At 50.7% G+C, this 20,257-nt stretch overlaps 1 protein-coding gene across 6 annotated transcripts in view; it reads right to left on the minus strand.

Moving 5' to 3' along the window:
• Positions 1–349: 349 nt before the first annotated feature.
• The window catches only part of Agpat3 (1-acylglycerol-3-phosphate O-acyltransferase 3), an 83,271-nt gene continuing 63,363 nt past the window's right edge, over positions 350–20,257 (minus strand). For all 6 annotated transcript variants that reach the window (XM_085679820.2, XM_048451318.3, XM_048451321.3 and 3 more), the window contains 8 exons: positions 18,189–18,415; positions 15,329–15,498; positions 14,481–14,642; positions 13,467–13,620; positions 12,622–12,724; positions 6,783–6,858; positions 2,788–2,986; positions 350–2,522 (listed from right to left, as the gene is read on the minus strand). In XM_085679820.2, coding sequence (XP_085535946.1) covers positions 2,434–2,522; positions 2,788–2,986; positions 6,783–6,858; positions 12,622–12,724; positions 13,467–13,620; positions 14,481–14,642; positions 15,329–15,498; positions 18,189–18,366 — 1,131 coding nt within the window. In that variant the 5' untranslated portion in view covers positions 18,367–18,415 and the 3' untranslated portion in view covers positions 350–2,433. The remainder of the gene's footprint in view (positions 2,523–2,787; positions 2,987–6,782; positions 6,859–12,621; positions 12,725–13,466; positions 13,621–14,480; positions 14,643–15,328; positions 15,499–18,188; positions 18,416–20,257) is intronic.

A 20,257-nucleotide genomic window follows, 5' to 3' on the forward strand; every position in this document is an offset into this window, starting at 1 on the left:
CACCTGAACAGTGGAAAGGTTTCTCAGGGAGCTGGCAGGCGCCCTCATGTATCTGGCTCTTGAGCCTGAGTGGTAAGGAGTCCACATCCCAGTCTGAGCTGACGTTGTGGGGTCCCCTCTGCTGGGGAACCTGAAGTAGAGCCAGTCTAGCAGTCCAGGCCCTTCCTCCCAAGGCCACCAAGCACTCCAGTTCCAGAATGCCTCTGGCTCCTGAGCCTACTGCTTCTAGCATGGGTTCCCTGAAGACTAGCAAGCTGCTACAGCAGCACCTTCAATCTGGATCCGGGCATGACATCAGCCATGCCTGTAGCAGGCATGCAAAGCAGGGTGTGAAGGAAGAAGAGAAGAGCATTATTCTGGGATTTATTAATTTAATAGAAAAATCAAAGAGGCTCTCCTCCCCATATCCTTCTGAAGCAGATTAAAAGCAAAATCCAATCCCACCAAAACCAAAAAAACAAAAAACAAAAACAAAAATTCCCACACCCACATTCCTAGTGTAGTTTGTATTGCTCTCAGAAGCACTGTATTGGAAACAAGCAGGGGGAGGCCTAGGAGGGCAAAGCCTGCAGCCTGGACTCCTTGGGTCATTCACAGACTGATCTCAAGGCTCAGGGCTTCTGAGGAAGTCAGAGGCATTAGCGAAATGGTGAAGGCTCTGAGCTCTCTTTATCCGGGGCCAGGTGCATGCATGGCAGGGCCCACTGGCCTGTTTCCTTCGCATTTGTGAGTGACGGTGGGTGGGGGAAGGACAGAGACCTCAAGCAGGCAGAAAGGCAGAAGAAAAACCCCATCAGGAAGGAAGCTGGCCCTCGGGAGTGCCCAAGATGGCTCAAGAACTGGCAGAGGCCAGGGCGGGCAAGCCTTCCCCTGGAGGGAGAGAATCAGTGTCTCAATTTGCTTGACTTAATCCTTCATCCTTATAAGCAGTCGTTTGTTGCCACCGCCCAAGAACGAGAGGAGCAGTCCACAGCCACTCTGTTGTGCACGGACTGCAGAGGCCAGGAGCATCTTCTGTAAAGTGGGCAAGCTGCCATGAGGAGTCAGGCCCGGGCTACTCTCAGGCTTCTCCAGGTCTCCTTCTTCCGGCGTGCCCTATAAATCTTCTCTGCCTTTACTCTGAACTCTGGCTGCAGTATGCCAGAAAGAATACCCGGTTTTTCCTTGTTAGAAAACATGAAATGACTTTAAAAGGGACTGTGGAAGGTTCCAGACAGAAGGTAAAAGTATATGATGGTGTTTCCCGAGGACCTAGGTCTCCCAGAAACCAGGCAGGCCTTCCTGCGCTGAGTAAAAAGGACAATGTGCCTCCAGGGCCAGCCCAAAGGGACCCTGGCAAGGCACCAAGTGCAGACGGAGGACCCCTGTTGTCTGCCAGGACAGCTTCTGTCACTGAAGTGGTGTTGGGCAACGGTGGGTGTGGACGGCAGCCATGACACTTGCCTGGGCAGAGGCAGGAGAGGATGAGGGCAGGGAGAAGCTGCGAGCCAGCCACAGACCAATTTGTAAAAATAAATTCTAATGCTAACAAGCACTAAAGGTGTCTGAGAACAAGGAGGCCTGATGGTGACACCACCTCCTGAAGAGTGTCCCAGGGGAGTCCCACAGGCTGGAGATCCCAGACACTGCAGCTCAGAGGTGTGGGGCCCAGGTGACTTTCCCATCCGGCCCTGTGCAGGACTGCAGCCTGCTGGCGACAGAGGACGAGGGGGCCACGGACCTGTACGAGGTGCTGTATGAACTCAGGGATTCCACATTCTGCAGAGTTCTTGGGCGTTCACTTTAAAAAGAGACATAAGGTGCTTAAACACAGCCTCCAAAGAGGCAGTGCCAATGGTGTTGCAGAGGACGGAGGGGTGGTCTTCAGCCCCTGGGCAGAGCAGGGACAAAGGGGCCAGATCTACATTCAGTGTGTGCTTATCTCTAAGACTTCCTCCCCCTGGCTAGAAGCAGAGGTGCTAAGCAGGGCAGGACAAATGAGCTCTGTAGGACAAGGATCCAGCTGACCTGCCCCCCTGAGGACAGCGGCACCCATGAAGAGCCAGTGTTCTGGGGTGCAGGGCACAAGGTGGGGGCCAGGTTAAGTTCCCAAAATAAGAAATAAGAAACAAAAGCCTCGTTCTAAGTTTAAGAAGGGAGAGCAGCCAAGGCCGCCTCTTGGAGGCAAAGTTTTGGGGGAGCCCCACGGCCCCACCACCTTCCCCAAGCCCGCCTCTGTCCCCGCAGAGGGCCGATGGGACCCTGGGTGCTGGCTGACCATCTTCACCTGGCAGCTGAGTTCTTTGCTCTTGGCTCAAGTTTTGTTAATATTAGTCACCAGTTAATAAGAAAAATAGTCTCTAAGTGTCTCTTTCCCTCGTTCTCGTGTGTTCTGTTTTTAATTGAGTTAATTGGATACCGCGTCAGGTTATGGGTGTTCAATCACAGCATTAATTATTCCTTTTTCTTAAGCTCTTGGTTGCCATAGCTGGAGCCTTTTTCTATCTCGGTCACTCCTATCAGTCTTCGGACTCCGAAGGAAGCTTTAAAGACAAGAGAGAGAAGGTTAGAGGCTAGCCTCACGAGGGCACCCTCGCTGGTCTTGCCATCCCCCACCCACTCAATCCCTTCCTCTTCCTCTCAGTGTGCAGCCACTTTAGAACAGGAAGCCACACTAGAGTGAAAGGAGGGCACAGCCTCCACAGCCCAACATGCAGGTGCCTCCCAGTGTCCCCATGATAAGCCATCAGTTCTGGGTGGAGGCCCAGTGACCCCAGCATGGGAGCTGGCATATCTGTGCTTCTTTACCTGCTCCTACAAACCCCAAGAACGTCAGGATGAGGAGTGGGGATCCACTGGCAAAGACACCCAGGACGAAGCTGAAGAGGGGGGACAGTAGGATGGTGGCCCAGCACAGGAAGTTCAGGAGGGTCCACGGCCTTCGGGCAGGCTTGATTGGCTCTCCTGGGAATGTGCCCTTCTGCTTGTACATCTCTTGCAGGGCGTCCTGAGAGTGAAGGGGAGAATAGGAAGTTGAGATTGCCAAATGGGACCCTGATGCAGGAGAAAACTCAGCAGTAAAAGCCACTTGGCCAAGACACAAGCCACAGAATAAAGCAGACAACACCCTGGTACAGGAGGGAGGGGCAGGAACCACTTTCTTGGAGGACCTTCAGTCACTAATATAAAGGACGTGTCATCTGGACCCAGGAGTTAACTAGGAAGTGGCCAGTCAAAGCTGCGTGTGGTCACAAGTGGCAGATGGCTGGCTGGTTCAGACTCCAACAGTTACCAAAGCCCAGGCAAGGAATAGCAGCATGGACCTGCTTGGGTGCTGGGCCTGGCCACAGTCCACACTGACCTCTCATACCAGGGCATCCAGGGACCAAACTCAGGGCAAACACTTTTACCCACTGAGCCATCTTACTGGCTCCACACCATTCCTATATTGTTTTCCTCCTCCTCCTCCTCCTCCTCCTCCTCCTCCTCCTCCTCCTCCTCCTCCTCCTCCTCCTCTTCTTTATCCTCTTCTTTCTTTGTCTTCTTCCTTCTTTGGCATGGGATCCTTGGTAACCCAGGTTGGTGTGGAACTCTCCATGTAGCTGATACTGGCCTTGAACTTCTGCTCCTTCTAAGAGGCTAGGATGTCGAAATTGCAGGCATCAACTGCCACCAGCTACATTCATTTCTTGAGAGGTGTACTATTCTCTCTGTGTGTGTCTATTTATCTATCTAAAACTTAACTGACATGATTGTACATATTTATGGGTCACAGTTTCTATCACACTCACACCCACATGTGTAAGGAGCAGAGGCTGGTTGGTCACTACCTCACATCTGCCATCTATTGTGTTGAGAATGACTAGAGTCCTCTCCACTGAAGGTTCTGAAATTCAGAGTTGATATCAGCCACGCCAGTAATCCTAACATCGCTTAGCTATGGGATGTCCCGCCCTCCCAGTCTTCTACCCTCTACTCTGGTGAGACTGGCTTCCATCGGTGAGGGAGCATGGGCTGTGCCCTCCCGTACCTGGCTGGCTTTACTTCTGCACTATTCCTTCATTTTCACCCATGTTGTTCCAAATGGCAAATTTGATATGTAGTGGTTGAACAGTGTTACCCTGTGTATTACACATCATATTTTATTTTCTTTTTATTTCTTTCTTTGTTTTGTTGTTGTTATTAGTTTTTCTTTCTTGAGACAGGGTTTCTCGGTGTAGACCTGGTTGTCCTTGAACTTGTTCTGTGTAGACCAGGCTGGCCTTGAACTAGGAGATCTGCTTGTCTCTGCCTCCTGAGCCCTGGGATTAAAGGCATGCACCACCACCATCCAGCTTCATCGTAGTCTCTTCATTCATCCATCAGAGGATGGGGGGACTTCTACCATGAACAGCACTGAGGTAATGCTGGCTAGAGGTGCCTTTGGCACTCAAACTGAGTTTCCTCCTGACAGCTCCCCACAGGAGAACTTCAGGGTCCGATGGTGGTTTAGCTCTTAGAGTTTCTCTGATTTTGTTTGGATTTCTCTTTCAGCAAGTTCATTTTGGGTATATAGAAATGCCTTTTGGACACTGGCCTGTACCCTGAAACTTTAGGGAATTTTCCAGTTCTAACATTTTGGCAGTTCTGACTTGTAGAATGGAAAGTCGTGCTGTCTGAGAACAGGGTGGATTAGCCTTCTTTCCAATCTGGACTTCCTTCACCTCCTTCTCTTTCCTAAGCGCTCTGTGAAGACATCTAGTGCTATGCTGGATAAGGATGCTTTTGACAGACAGACAGATGTTCTGAACCCCAGGACTCTTTTATTAGGATGACGAGTCTGTGGCACATAGTCTGAGCTGTGTGAGCCAAGAACCTTTTACACCTCCTTTGGTGGGCAACTGCCACAAAGGTGTGGTAAAGGAGATGGGCATACGTTATCCAGGTATCCAAACAGGTGCGCATGAAGCCAGTCAAACCAACCTCATATGATTTTGATTCCATTTGTTCGTTGTGTCTTGTTTTATTTTTGTTAATACTAATTCCATCGTTTTGTTTAATCAGTCTTGACCAGAGTTTTCTACTTTATTAATTTTTTTTTTGAGATAGGGCCTCATCATGTCCAACCTTGGCTGTCCTGGAATGCTGGCCTTGAACCTCAAATCTCTGTCTCTTGAGTGCCGGGATCAAAGGTGTGCTCCTCTACACCTGGCTCCTTCTTTATTTTTTATTTAATATGCATTGGTGTCTGCCTGCATGTATGTCTTTGTGAAGGTGTTAGATCTTGGCGTTACAGACAGTTGTGAGCTGCCATGTGAGGGTTGGAGATTGAACCTGGGTCCTCCGGAAGAGCAGCCAGTGCTCTTAACCTTCAAGCATCTCTCCAGCCCGTCTAATAATATTCTTGGGAAAAGCCTTTGGTGTGCATGGGAACCTGATACGCGGTAAGCGCTGTGCACACAGTGCACGGCCCACAGCACCGCTCTGCTAGCAGGCTGTTTTGTTCTCCACTTGCCCTAGGCCTTTCTGCTGCTTTGTTCATTCTTCTGCAGGCCTTCTTGTTTCTATTTTCATCGTTACATGCTCATTTCAGTCTGTATCTGCTACTTCTCAAGTCCCTCCGAGGACTTTAATTGTCCTGCCAGGCATTGGCAAGGCTTTGCAGCCTTGGACATTTTGTCGTGTGGTAGCTTGCAGCTGGCCTTCACCTGGGTCCCATCTGTGCAAACTCTGAACAGTCTGCCTCAGGGGTCACCTCCTCCAGCTGTGCACGGGTCTCCCTCGGCAACCTGAGGGAGCTCTGTGTATACCACTTTCTATTCTAGTGTCTCCATCTTCTGGAACTGAGGGTGAGCCAAGACAGTCACCAGGGCAATGCTCTCCAGCAAGAAGGAGGAGGTGGGTGGGAACAAGTTCAACCTTCCCTAGCTGCCTGAAGCACTGGTAACAACTGTTTTCTGCAGGCTTTTCTGGTCATCTGATTTCCAACAATGCTGAAATGGACACACATTGTCCCAGGAAGCGAGCACAGGGTAAGCATGCACTTCGGGGTGAGAACTGGACACGTGGTCTCAGGAGCACCTCCAGGTGCCTGCTGTGGGCCCCATGCCATAAATATGCTGTTGTAAATCTGGGGGTTGCCCACAATATAGGCACATTATTATAAATCTGGGTGATGTCTGTTACACTCATAAAATTTCTTTTTTATAAAAAAGGAACAAATATGGTAAAACGCCATCAACACAGTCTCACATGTGGGGCACTGGGCAAGGCTTCTGCACAGCTGTGCATACCAAGCACTGGGCCAGATGTCACTCTTCACTGGAGGGCTAACTTCTCAAATTTTAAGAAAAAGAGAAGAATCTAATGTAGGTGAGAACCACCAGTGCTTGTTGATGTGGGATTCATCTCTGCACACTGTGAATATGCTTTATTACCATTGGTTAATAAAGAGCTGCTTTCGGCCAATGACTTAACAGAATAAAGCTAGGCAGGAGTACTAAGCTGAATGCCAGGAGAAAGAAGATGGAGTCAGAAGAAGTCATGTAGCCACTGTGTAAGCCACAGTCACATGACAATACACAGATTAATAGAAATGGGTTAATTTAAGATATAAGAATTAGCCAGAAATACGCTTAAGGTATTGGCCAAACAGTATTGCAATTAATACAGATTTCTGTGTGATTATTTTGGGCATCTGGAAAATGGCGGGAAATGAACGAGTAGCCCTCTCCCCACCAACAGAGAAGTATGCGGCACCTGCCTATCCTCCTTACCACCCCGCGTGCTTTGGAGGTAGGAGATGGGCAAGCAGGAGCCTTTACCTTCTCCTGGTACAGCTTGTGAAGCCACTGGGCTGCGTCGTTCTCATCTGTGGGGATGTCTTCCAGGGGGAACCTCCTGTCGTGTCAAGAAGATCAAGAGCAACGTGAGAGAATGGAAAACATCTGCCCGTGGTTGGGAGGGAATGACTGAAACCAGCAGATAGCAAAATAAGTCTTGATGGTCAGCTGACACACTGGAACCTTCTGGGCTCCCACAAGGGCTAAAAGATGCCTCTACATCTGGGGACACTTGTGAGCCACCTGCCTGGCAAAGCATGCCTCGACTTCCCCATAGGGTGATCGCAGTGGCCTTGGTCTTTCCTAACACGGTCACCGTTGGAGATAATTGGGACAAGGTCTGGGGCCTTTGACCTTGACTGCCACCCTCACTGGGCTGAGGGAGACTGGGGGATGACGAAAGCACACTCTGGGCAAGTCTATGAGGGGTTTCCAGAGAGGCCTCTGACCACTTGTTGAATCCACTGATGGATTTAATTTTGAATAAACTTTTGGGAGGCCCTGTAACTGTGCAAGGTGGGGCCTGGCTGGGGTGTGCCTTTAAAGGGTATATACTGGCCCCCTCCTGTCATTCTCTCTGTTTCCTGACCACCATGAAGTAAGCAGCTTGGTTCGGCACAAATGTTCCCCACCCGTGATATCTGAATCTCACCTTAACCCCACAATAATGGAGCCAGATGACCGTGGACTGAACTCTGACACTAGGAACTAAAACACATCCCTCAGGCTGTTTATGCAGAAGTGACCAACACAAGGTGAGTTGAAGTGCCCAAAAAGGAGCGAGGGACCAGGGAGAGAGGAAGGAACAGAGGAGGAGGGAGGGAGAGAGACAAGTAGAAGTCAGCTGGGGAGAGATAGACAGGGACAGACACTGTTCCTAGGTTAAAGACTCTACAAGGCCAATTAAACAAACTTCAAGACTATGGAGAGTTCAAATGTTGCAGACTACAGCCAAATTATCTTAAATTATTTTCAGACTCTTACAAAGTCATCCACTGCCTACCCTGTGTCTGATCTAACATCCTGGAGACTATCAAAAGCTAACAATATATTCTAAGCAGATCACCAGCTCCTACTAACCCAAAGGCTAAGATACCATGAGCTAGCCTCCAAGACCTGTAGTAGTCCCTTGCTCTACCTGTGGCTCCTACCATGCACGTGATAAATACTTCCCAGCTTTCTCTGTTCTGTAACTAATAATAATATCACATAACTACTTCCATAGTGGGAAATGGCATTTGGAGGAGACTTCAATGTGTGGTTTGGGGTCATGGTCACTCCATACCTGACTCTAAAGCAAATCGCCTCTTATTCATTCCCTTTGAGATGCTGGCAGTTTCTGTGTCAATAATTTTTAAATTATCTCGGCTCGAGAAATAATCAGGCTAGCTAAAAAACAGAACAATTATATTTTTCTTTATTATTAGGGGCAAACTCATGAAACAGGAATGAGAAGTCTAAGCTCAGCTGTGTAGAGCAGGAACCACAGAGACAGAGAGCACCTGGGCAGTGTTTTCTCCGAGTACCCAGAAAGTCACGCCCTATCTTGGTCCCACCTTTTAAAGATAATTGGCTGACAAAGATTCCCCACATCAAATAACATTTTGTTAGACACGTGGATCACTGCTTCAAAACAAAACTACATATCCCAGGTAGGAAAAGTATTCAACATTGGGAAATCTTAATCTCAGCTTACAGTAAATGTTTCCATGTGGACCCTGAGCTGTCTGAACCCCTATCCTGGGAGTCTGTTGGTAAACAAACAGGTGGCTGCCTAGCAACTACAGGTGAAGCCTTTCCCAGTCACGTGGCTCAGCCCCTGCTATGCAAACCAATCAGACTGTGAATAAACGGAGAGTGTGAACTACACTGAGAAGTGTATGGAGACCTTTCCATCACTTTTCCACTGGAGACCCGGAAGAGATAGAAATGCTGTGCCCATGCCCCGCAGCTCACAGGGCATGTCTGGGAGATGAAATTCTGCCACATATGGAAAGCACATACCCTTGTCTTCTAGAAGCATCTGATGGCAATGAGCATCATTGCTCCCCAGAGGAGCACCTCAACTACTGTGCTTGACTTGAAATCACAGGCTGAGAGAGTGATGATGAGCCACTTGTGGGGACAGTCAGCTAGGACTCTGTCACCTAAGAATAAGTGTCTGTGTCATAAGCTTCTTTAAAAAGTTAGGCCCAAGCTGGGCTGTTGTGGCTCATGCTTTTAATTCCAGCACTCGGGAGCCTGGTCTGCACAGCGAGTTCTAGGGTAGCCAGGGCTGCACAGAGAAACTCTGTCTCAAAAAACAAAAGGCAAGACCCAGAGCTGGGTGTGGTGGCCCACACCTTTAATCCTAGCACTTGGGAACCAGAGACAGGTTCCTGGCCAGCCTGGTCTACATGTCAAGTTCTAGGCTAGCCAAGGCTACATAGTGAGACCCCATCTCAAAACATAACTATTATTGGAAGAAAGGAAGAGAAGGGGCTGGAGAGATGGCTTAGCAGTTAAGAGCACTGACTGCTCTTCCAGTGGACCCGGGTTCAATTCCCAGCACCCACATGGCAGCTCACAACTGTCTGAAAATCCAGTTCCAGGGGATCTGACACCTTCACACCAATGCACATAAAATAAAAGTTAAATAAACCATAAAAAATATTTAAAAAAAAAAAAGAAAGGAAGAGAAGAAAGAAAGAAGGAGGAAAGAAGGGAGGGAGAGAGGGAGGGAGGGAGGGAGAGAGGGAGGGAGGGAGAGAGGGAGGAAGGTAAGGAGGGAGGGAGGGAGGGAGGGAGGGAGGGAGGGAGGGAGGGAGGGAGGAAGGAAACTAGACCCATTGGCATATTCCTGTAATGCCAGAACTTGGGATGTGGAGCAAGGGAATCAGGTGCACCAGGTCTGCCTCACAGAGAGGTCCTGCTTTCCACAGGGAACTGCAGTACTTCACAATGCCCAGGAGGTGGCAGAGAGCACACAGGACTAGAGTGATCAGTGACCTCATGGGGACACATCCCATGTCCCCAGGTGACATGGGAACTCCTAGGCATTCTGCACCCTCTGCATGCTGTGTTTTCTGGTGTGCCACATGCTTCACACCCTAAAGCTCCCTTTGCTTCACTACTCTTGTACGTTGAAGTAATTATGAAGTCACATGGGGACACCTAAACAAACACTGTGAGTCTGTGCAGTCACCAAGAAAACTGCTGGAAGAATGGGGGGAGGTATAGACACAAGGTGGGTACATGAGACAGGTGTTTTCCATCCAGAGGGTCGAGTGAGGCCACAGTTTCATCTGTTTGACGTTTTCAGACTTCATTTGCCTGGATGTAAAGGGAACTATGAGTAGGGGAAGGGCTGTGATGAGCATGGCTCTGGCTTGGGTGGCCCTCACAGTGGCCCACGGTGAAATGCCCACAGCCTGAGACAGATCTATGCATTTAAAGTGAGGCCCCGAGGGGTTGTGGCTGTGTAGGCTGTGTAGGGACCTTTCCGCCTCAGCACACACACCCAGCAGTGGGCGGAGCACAGGGCCACACACCACATGGCTCCAGAGTACCACTACAGGCTCAGAGCCACATCAGGGGGAGAGGCAACAGGGGACAAAATAGTTCTGCCTTCCAAGGGCTCCATCCACGTGTGGGGAGGATTTGTCAGTCAGGGGGTGTAGCTGTGGGGGCACTTTCTACAGCAAGAAGACTATAAGGCTCAGACCTACTTCATGGCTCTCCCTGGTGTGTGTGTGTGTATGTGTGTGTGGCCACATATACATTCACACTACCATATACATTACGAAAGAAGTAAAAATAAAAGCAAACACTGACAAGAGACATGTAGATGAGGCCCTCCTGGCTTCCCTCTCTTGGCAGCTACAGCTTGAGCTCTAGTTACCCTGAATTTCCATGGAAGTACTCCACCATCCCAAGGCTAACGCTGGCATGCCAGCAAAGAGAACAGAGGTCCCTTGAGGGTACACACATGCAGGCTCGCCCTGTCACAGCTTCTAGAGTGCTATCCCTCTCAAGGGAGGCTGAGGGAAGGCCCTTAGCTATGACTGCAGGGGCATCCTGGATGATGGGAAGGGCATATTTGTGCAAAGTCCATGGTCAAGAGCAGAGCAGTCAAGGCCTCTGCAAGCACTTGAGAGGCCCACTGGACTATAGCGGGTCATATCTACAGAAATATCGCAGAGGAAGTATCAGAGACGGAGCAGGTCTCCTAGTCACAGCTCGATGTCCCTGAGGGGGCACTTCAGATTGATGGTAGGCTGAGAGCAAGAGGGGCTGGATGAGTGGGACCTGGGGCAGTTAAGCCAAGGACAGAAGTGTGACTGTCCTCTGAGGGACTCACTTCTGGACATGACCAGATTCTCAATCATTGTCATCTACCCTAGTGCTATGGTTTTGGTCTCTGCTGTCTCTTGAAGACTATGAATTAGCAGACCCTACTTTAAAAAAGTGGGGCCAAGTGGGAGGCCCTGGGTCATGGTCATCCCTGGAGGGGTCAGCATAGCGGAAGGCCCTTAATCATGCTGTCTCTGGACGGGTCAGCATAGTGGGAGGTCCTAGGTCATGGCCATCCCTGGAGGGGTCAGCACCTTGGTCCTTCCTCTTTTACCAACTGGCTGATGAGGTGATTGCTATAATCAGTCGCAGGTTGTGTTCCTGCCATTTTATGTGCTGACCCCACACTGGACCAAAGCAACAGAGACTCAACCATAGACTGAAACTAAGTTTCTTCTTTCTAAGTTGATTGTCTCAGGTGTTTGTTACCGTGATAGGAAGCTAACTAACACATGTGGCATTGGAAGCCACCTAAGGCTCAAAGTTAATCACCACAGTCCCTTGGGGTCAATAGTGGTCAATAGCAGAGACCAAAACCATACTGCTAGGGTAGATGACAATGACTGAGAATCTGGTCATGTCCAGAAGTGAGCCCCTCAGAGGTCAGTCACACTTCTGTCCCTGGCTTAACTACCCCAGGTCCCCTTTGCTGGAAGATGAACAACATGAAGGTTAGGCTCACTTGCTGACTCCAACCCAGGGCAAGGTCTTAGGACAGGATACAGGGTCCTGAACCTCAGGTCAAAGCCCAGGAGGAAAAAGCAACAAGCTTTCTGCTTATGTTCACAGCCTTCTTCTGGAAGCTCCCACACAGTGTAATTTGTAATCAACATGAGCTCAGTCCACTTAGAAAAACCAAGCGCAGGTGTCAAATGGAAGCGATTTTGAGTGGATTATTTCCTCAGGAGACACAGAGAACATCACCTTGGGCATGGCCCCAGTCAACACTGAGACATGACTTCACCCACCCTGTCTAAGGCAGGCTGCCATTGTATGAGGTCTCAGAGTGCCTCAGGCAGTTCCAATGTGTCCTGACAGTGTCCGTGTCTAAGAAGATGACCAAGCAGTTCCTGCAGGCACCATCACCTGGGCTCTGCAGAGCAGGCAGGGCCTTCCCCAATTAGAACTTCCTGGTGATGCCCAAGTCACTATCTAGAAGTTACCAAGCCAGATCAGAGCCACCTGGTGGCAGTCCCACTCTACAGGGGACTACGCAGGAGGACCCATGTCACTGGCTGAAAGCGAGAGACCAGAGGTCAGCATTAGTTCACCATACTGCGTGACTGCTGCCCAGGGGAGAGCAGCTGACAGTGGCAGGATTTGGGACAGAACTTTCCTCAGAGACATACACGGGTGTCCACTGAGACTGAGAGACAGACAAGAAACGACCCTCACACTGGCCAGGGGAACACAGCTGGGGACACATCCTGAGGAGTACTGCAGAGGGTCAGCCACATCAGACCCTGAGAGCTCTGGGATGGGCGCTCACCTCACACACATGTCCGCCTCATATTTCTTCCCATAGAGGATTCCCAGCAGGGACGGGTTCTTACTATTCCTGAAGTTCAGGGTCACATCGTAGATGGCTCCAGCTGTGGGGAGGAGACAAGACCAGTGAGAGATGGATGACGGGAGACACTCTACAGTAGTGACATCACCACCAAGCAGAAAAGCCACTTTTACACACTGGGTCTGCCCCTCGACATGCATGCGACGATCTTCCCTCCCGGCTGGCTGTGGAGTGCTCAGACCCTCTCTGCGGATGGTTCCTGTATACCCAGTGCTCTTGGGCCCTTTCTGTGGCTTCCCTAACTCCTCCCAGGTGATCCAGACATCTCTGATCTGACTTTTCCTTTCCATGGCTTGCATTATTTACACTGTGTTACTTTGACAGTTTTTGACTAAACAGCATTTTATCATCCACAAAGAGTTGTGAGATCTGAAAACATGTCAGTCCTACTTCCTCATCCTCCCCTAGGCTTTGAGTATATCTTACACTTTATAGTTTACATACTTTTCAAAGCTTTTCTTTTCTTCTCTTTTTAAGACAAAGGCTTACATAGCCCAGGCTGGCCTCAAACTATGTTGCTGAGGATGACCTCGAATTTATACAGTCGAAAATGATCTTCCAACCCTGATTTCATCTCCTGAGTACAGGCCTGTGCCACAATATCCTGGTTTATGGGGTTCAAGGACATAGGACCTCAGGTATTCTAGGCAAGCCTTCTATCAACTGAGCAACATTCCCGGCTCCATTTAACTTCTTGCTGCATAACAGTAGCCTAGAAGGTAGTGGCGAACTCCAGTGTCTCACCATGGGTCCCGGTCTCCTACCTGTCCCCCGGAGGCACTGGACTGCAGTGGTAAAACCCTTGGTCCGGGGCAACAGATGGTACTTGAGTGGGGGCAGCCCCTTGGAGGCAGCCACCTCCATGCTGATGCGGTGCTTGGTCTCTGTGAAGCGTGTTCCTTCGCAGTAGAGGAGAAACTAGGTACAGAATGAGCGTAGGGTAGGGAGAGGCAAGAGGGTTATTCCAGGCCAGCATGGACGGAACCAGAGCCCTGCCAGGCAAGGCCCCTAACATTCTGGGTCTCACATGCTACAGCAGCATAGCACGGGCTGCTGGGTGTACAGAGAAACTGAAGCACGGAATCATCCAGCGACAAGCATGTGGTGTCATTGAAGTGGCATTTTATTCTAGGGCTGCAATCTGCACTCCAGTTACACAAATGAATGCATACAGAACGGTTTTCCTGAAAGATCTCTCCAGAAGAAGAGAAACCTGAAGGTGTCTCTGAGCAGCAGCCTTTGATCAGAAGACAGAGCATCTGTTGTCCCCGAGAAATGTGAACTAAGAGGCCAGGTTTCCAAGAGCAGACAAGAAAGAAGATGAGATTTATTATGGCTCTCCCACCTCCCTGCACCCTAGGAGGGTGTGTGCCAAAGCTGGGCTTGCAGCAGAGGGGACAGATGAAACTATGTCCCAGGGAAGACGCCAAGTCTGAAAGGCCAGTCGGGATGGTCTTGTGGGCACATGTATGCACAGACGTGTGTGTAGGCCAAAGGTCCATCTATTAGACCGGCTGGCCAGTGAGTCTCAGAGAGTCACTTGATCCACCTCCCCAGTCCTGGGATTATTCACATGCGCACCACAGCTTGGCTTTTCTATTTGGGTGCTGGGGCTCAAACTCAGTTTCTTATTCTTGTGTGGCAAACACTTTACCAAATGAGCCATTTCCCCAGCCAGATATCCTACAATGTATGACTTGGGCCATGGCATACACACAGGAGGACTGAGTTGCCTCCGCTTGGCCACTGCCGTCTCATGGTACATGCAGCACACTCACCCACATGCATTCTGGGTAGTCTGCCAAACGCTTCAGCCCCTCTTTGACAATGTCCCGGTCTTCCTCCCACTTCCTTTTGCAGAATACGATCTCCAGAAAGTACCACGTCCAGCCGATGAGAGGCACGCAAAGCAGCTCCCTCTTAGCCAGCACCTTGGAGCTCTGCAGGGTGCAGGGAGGCCAGTGGCATCTGTCAGAGGTGGGGAGGGCCTGGCCGGAAGCCCTGACAGCCACCCCAGAGGTTCAGGCTTTGCTTTTCCTGGTTCAAAGCACTTGCTATAAATGGAACCTTGGCTTATGGATTAGCACACCTCAAGCACACTTGGGGAGGGGGACCTCAGAAACTGTTCAAGAGTCAAATTTTGGGAAGAGGGCAGGTGCACCCGGACATGGAGGATAACACCTCAGTTCCAGGTCCCTTTCTGACCTCCATTTTTCTGCCATGGGTTTAGGGGCTTTGGCTGCACTGAAATCCCTGGCCCTCTTCGTGTCGTTTAAATTCATCGGATGCCACTCAGTTAACTGCAATTATTTATTTGGTCTTGAGTGGAATCCTCTGGACGGTAAAAGGTGCTGACAAGAAATGAAGTCACAGCTAGTCCCAAGAATAGTCAGGAAACTGAAGAGGGTGCCACATAGGGAAGACACACACCCCTATCTCACTATTAAGGGGGCAAGTCAAGAAACTTCCAAGGGACAAGCCTCTATAGTCTTGGGACCTTCAGATCCCAGAGGTTTCCTCCTAGGGCCCTATTTCACTATTACTCATCCAGACCCTCCCTGAACCCCCTGGGAGTCACCCCCAGACTCCATTGCTCACCCAGCCCTTCCCTGACCCCATCGCTTACCCCCAGCACGCCAAACCGCTCGCACATGGTCCACCCACAGAGGAAGTCGATCTCGAAGTTGTGGTTAAGGATGACAACTGCGTGCTCCTTCCCAAAGCGGTCCACGGTGGCCTGGTCGGTGAAGAGAGTGCACTCCGTGCAGGACCACCACTCCAGGAGCATGACCAGCTCTGCGGGAGGGCGGGGTCAGCACTGCAAGACGCCTGCCCAGCGCCCCCCTCTTAGGTCTCCGCAGGCTCTGGGAGCGCAGTCTTAGAGCCACTTCCATTTTCATCTGCAGGGGAGCTTCCTCCTAGGGCTGAGCTCTGAGGGCTCCTGTTTCTAAAGCTTCCCCAAATCACAGCTGTGTAGTCTAACGGGAGCTGGGTGTGGCAGACGAAGGAAACAGGGCCTGGCAGACCTAAACGGACCCCACTGCCTCGGTGCACAGCCACCGTGGCACTTTGATGGGCATGATGAACCATCACATGTCACATGGCACTAGTTTACTTGTGCGGAAGGAGGCTGTGTCCTCACCGACAGGCAAGGAGAACACCTGCAGGGCCGTGGACTTAGCAGTTGGAAAGTGATGATAGGGTGGACATGGTGACTCTTTTGCCTACAACTTTCTCTGGTGTAAGCTGTGGTCCATATTCAGTCTTGCCCACCCCAGGTCTAAGGAAAAGCTCAAATGAGATCTACTGCTGCCCAGGAGGCTGTAGGACCCCCAAAGGCACTAAAGGGTACATGGCCAGGAGTGTGGAGTGTACTCAATAGCTGACCCAGCATCTCCACAAGAACGACGAAGGTCACCAGAACACAGAACTGAGCCTCCCCTGCCTGCAACTCATAGGCCAGTGGCAGATTCAGGATGGACCAGGATCGTGGTATGTCACCTGTCCCCTCTGGAAGATTTAAGGGAAGTTCATGTTCACTTGCATAAGGTCAGGGCCAGATGATTCCATGGTAATAACTTTGCATGTGTTTGTTCAGGAAAGAATCTGGACATAAGAACATGAGTTCTGGTGGGAAGTACAAAATGGCAGGCAGGCATCCCTCATGCACCCCATGGTCTCCAGTGGGAATCACACCCATGGGGACCAGGCGTCTGAGCGTGGACCAAGATATAACTGCCACCCAAAAGATGGTCACAGGAAGATCCATACTTCTGACTCTGGCCACTGCTCTATGAAAGAATCCCAGAGTCCTCTGCAAAGAACTGTTCACTGGGGATGGAGCCAACAAACACTGCCTGCCTCAAACATGGAGCCCACAAGCAGGGTGAGGCCTCGGGGGCATGGGAACTCTCATGTAGTCCCAGAGGGATGTCAAATGGCATAGGTGCTTTAGAACACGGCAGAGGTAGGGTCCTTAATGTTTTCTAAACACATCAGCACATGGCCAGATGGGCATCTCATGCGTGTGCCTGAGAGCCACACGTGTCCACACAAGAACACACACAGCAGCGGCTCTGCCGCTAGAAGGTGGTGACAGTCATCACCCTCCAGCCCAGCACAGGGTACTACCCAGTCACAACACAGACTGAAGCTCTGAGGCACCAGCACCGAGAGAGTCAGGGGGTCTCAGAGGGGATACATCTGACTTTCTAGTATGCGCCCCATGTTTACCGAGAGGACATTTGTTTCCGTGTCTTGAAGGATTTGGTGTATGTGCTGTTCTGGCTTTGGAGTGCTACTAGATGTGAGGGGCTATAATTTAGTGTTTCTCTGTAGGCATTTGTGTGGTCTTGTCACCCGGTCACACAAGCACAACAGCATTATGCTGTAACGTGGGATTTCTAGTTTGTGAAACAGCTGTCACCTTTTGAGTCAAACTGAGGAGGGACTCGGGCAGAGTGTTGTGCAGAGCCTGAAGACACACTTCCCTGTGAGGTGGCACATGCCCTCTGCTGTGGCCGGGACACACAGTAGGCGCCATCCTATACCCACTCCGGGCACTGCCATCCCTTCCCACCTCTGTCCCTGCTGTGACAGCCAGGCATAAACAGTAGCATACTGAATACTTTTTTGTGTATCTCATTTTTTTTAAGCTTAGAAATGCCTTTGGAAGAAGGTTCTCTGGTACAGAAAGATCCCTCATTTTCTCAGTGTCTGTGTGGCCCCCTGTGGAGAGATATGGTCAGCACTAGCCTTGACAAGACAACCTGGTTAGCTTTGGGCCCATATGAACAAGACAAGACAGGGATGCCTTGTGAGGAGTGCACAGCTACAGAACTCTCAAAGCTGTATTCTTACTCTGCAGAGCAACTGAGTCAAATTGGCACCGTGTAAACTGCAGGTAGCCACACCCAGGTCAGTGCCATTGCCAGTGTACAGGGTGTGAGTAAGTGGCTGTCTCTCCAGGTTTCTCATAGAAATGCGCTCTCATGCACTAGCGCATTCTGACAGACAGTGTGTGGCAACATGCACACACTCTCAACTAAGGGCAGTCTTGCTTTTTCCTGTGCACTGTGATGTGAGCAGGCAGAGGGCCATGCGACAATGTGCTGGAGGCTCTCAGCTCACCTAACCTATTTTCTCATTGCTTTTGCTGGTTTGCAAGCACCCAGAGGGCTATGATGTACCCTCTGAAAGTCTAGTGACACAGCCTGCTATGGAAATACCATGTACTTGACAAGTCACATGGCCTGCTATGGAAATATCGTGTGGCTGAGACTAGTAAGGCTACTCTGGACACCTGTTCACGGGGCTCCTGGGAGGGTGTGACATCAGGGATGATTGAACTTCACCTAGCTCTATTCTGGGATGGAGAGTCAGGTGTGGCCCTGTCCTTCCTGACCCTTGAGAACCCTGACAGGAGACATTTCCCTTTCCCACTGGAGAAGAACCTTTGCACAATGCTTGTGGGTGGAGACACTTACGGCTCCAGAGCGAGTAGGCCAGGCGGCAGTTGATGCGGCGGTATAGCTGCTTGCTGATGGGCCAGAGGGCCAGTGTGCACAGCTGGGTGAAGTTGATAACCAACCCACTCACCACAAAGACGAAGCCAATGAGCAGGTGCACCACGAACTGGGTCTTCAGATAGGCAAGCAGGCCCATGGTCGCTGCTCAGGGGCGGCCGCACGGTCCTTCACTGAGAACAGCTGTCCTGCAAGCACAGGGCTCATGGTCAGTGGATGCAGGGACTCGGCATAGGCTGTGGCCTGGAAAGCACAGTCCTCATTCAGGGCCCTGGGGAGGAGCTGCCCTGTGCCTGGATCAGAGAGAGGGTCCTCCGGAAAGCTGAGGAGCTAACATCATGTCTATGTGCATCTCACACACATCACACACTACCACCACACACATGCACACGATGGCTTTCTGAGGCTGGACTGTTAGCAGGATGGCCAGCTACCAGGCCCTAAGGACATGTACACAGAAGGTCTCGCTCTTGTGATAGGAACTGGACCTCGTGCTGTGTAGGGAGCCTTAGCTCCAGCCACATCTCCAGGTGACCAAAGCCTGTGACAGCTTAACTGTGACTGTAAGAACATCCCAAACCACTTGGCTAAGTCACCCGATTCTGGAGAAATTAGTTAAACTAGAAGTAGAAGATGAATGCATTGTCTGAAAGGGCAAAACCAGAACAGGGACAAGAAGAACAACTCTCAGACACGCTGTGCTCCAGAACAAACACTTCTCACCACAACTTGTCAACAGTCATGAAATCCCAGAGCAGAAGTTGTTAGGACTGTGTGTAACAGGTGAGTGAGCAAGAACAGGAATACTGAATGACCTGTTCAGGATCACTCGGGGACCAGCAGGAAGAGATTTTATTGTGGACTTTGAGGCTTAAATCTAAGTTCACATCCCAAGGGCAGTTTCCTCACAGGCAGGGCCTCAGGCCATGTGCAACATCACAGCTCCTCCCACACAGTACAGGATAGATCTGCACAGACCTCAAGATACGAGGGGTCAGAGTCTCCACAGTCATCCCCTGGCACTAGCCTCGCTGTGAGAGCTCTGAGCCAGCAGCCCCAGGCAAGGGGACAGCCCTCACCATCCCATGCTCATGTCAGGTCTCGCCCATTGGTTTTGTGGCTTTCCAAGGAGATGCGCAGGCCCATGCCACACCTCCAACCCCACAGTCAGGGCCCCAGAAACAGACCATGATTTTTCATAATGAATTTCAGTGAGGTCTTCCACACAGTCACAGCACACTCAATTTTGGATAGAAAGTTCCAATGGCTAGGCAGCCACCACCACCAGAATGAGCCAAGTAGGCTGGTCCCATCCAGATCCTGGTTGTGCCCTTCTCTGCTCTGACAGCTTGACTTTTCTTCTTTTCTAAGGTGTAGAATGGCAGAACTTGGGCCCAGATGGCTTGGTGTCACACTGCTGAGCCTGGCCCTGCCGGCATGCAGCAATTCCAGTGTTCACTTCTAAGTCCTCAGCTGTCCTTCACCTGATGAACCTGGGGGTGTTGAGCTGCTGGGGACCAGGGTGAAGGAGCCACATTTGTTTGTGCTCCAGGTTGTAAGGATGGCTTTCTTGGAGCAACCTGCTCTAGCAACCATCCCGTGCTGCACAGTGGCGGCCTCCTGCTCTACTGTAGGAATCTAGAAGCAGAGAACTTGTGCAGGATTCCAGGCGAGCCCACACCCCCTCCATATCCCATCCCTGTAGTGCACTGCCGCCTACCTCATTCACTTCTGATCTCTGGTGTTTCTGGTCCAGCTTCACGATCAAGGTCCCTGGTCTAATCAGACCTGGCAGGGGCAGATGGACATAGCCAAATGGTAGCTTGGAGATCAGTTCAGGTCCAGAGACCACTGCTGTATGTCTTAACTCAAGACATCTGCCTACCTGCCGGGTTACCTCCACAGGACGATCTACCACAGTGCTCCACAGGCCACATGTGATTGTTGCAGACCGCTGACCTCAATTGTCACTCTCTACTCCCTAGACACTCCAATGGCAGACACAGGGCCTGCTTTCTCAGTGCTGACCA

The sequence above is a fragment of the Myodes glareolus genome, chromosome 18, assembly GCF_982192425.1.
Source record: "Myodes glareolus chromosome 18, mMyoGla1.1, whole genome shotgun sequence".
Taxonomy (NCBI): Eukaryota; Metazoa; Chordata; class Mammalia; order Rodentia; family Cricetidae; genus Myodes; species Myodes glareolus.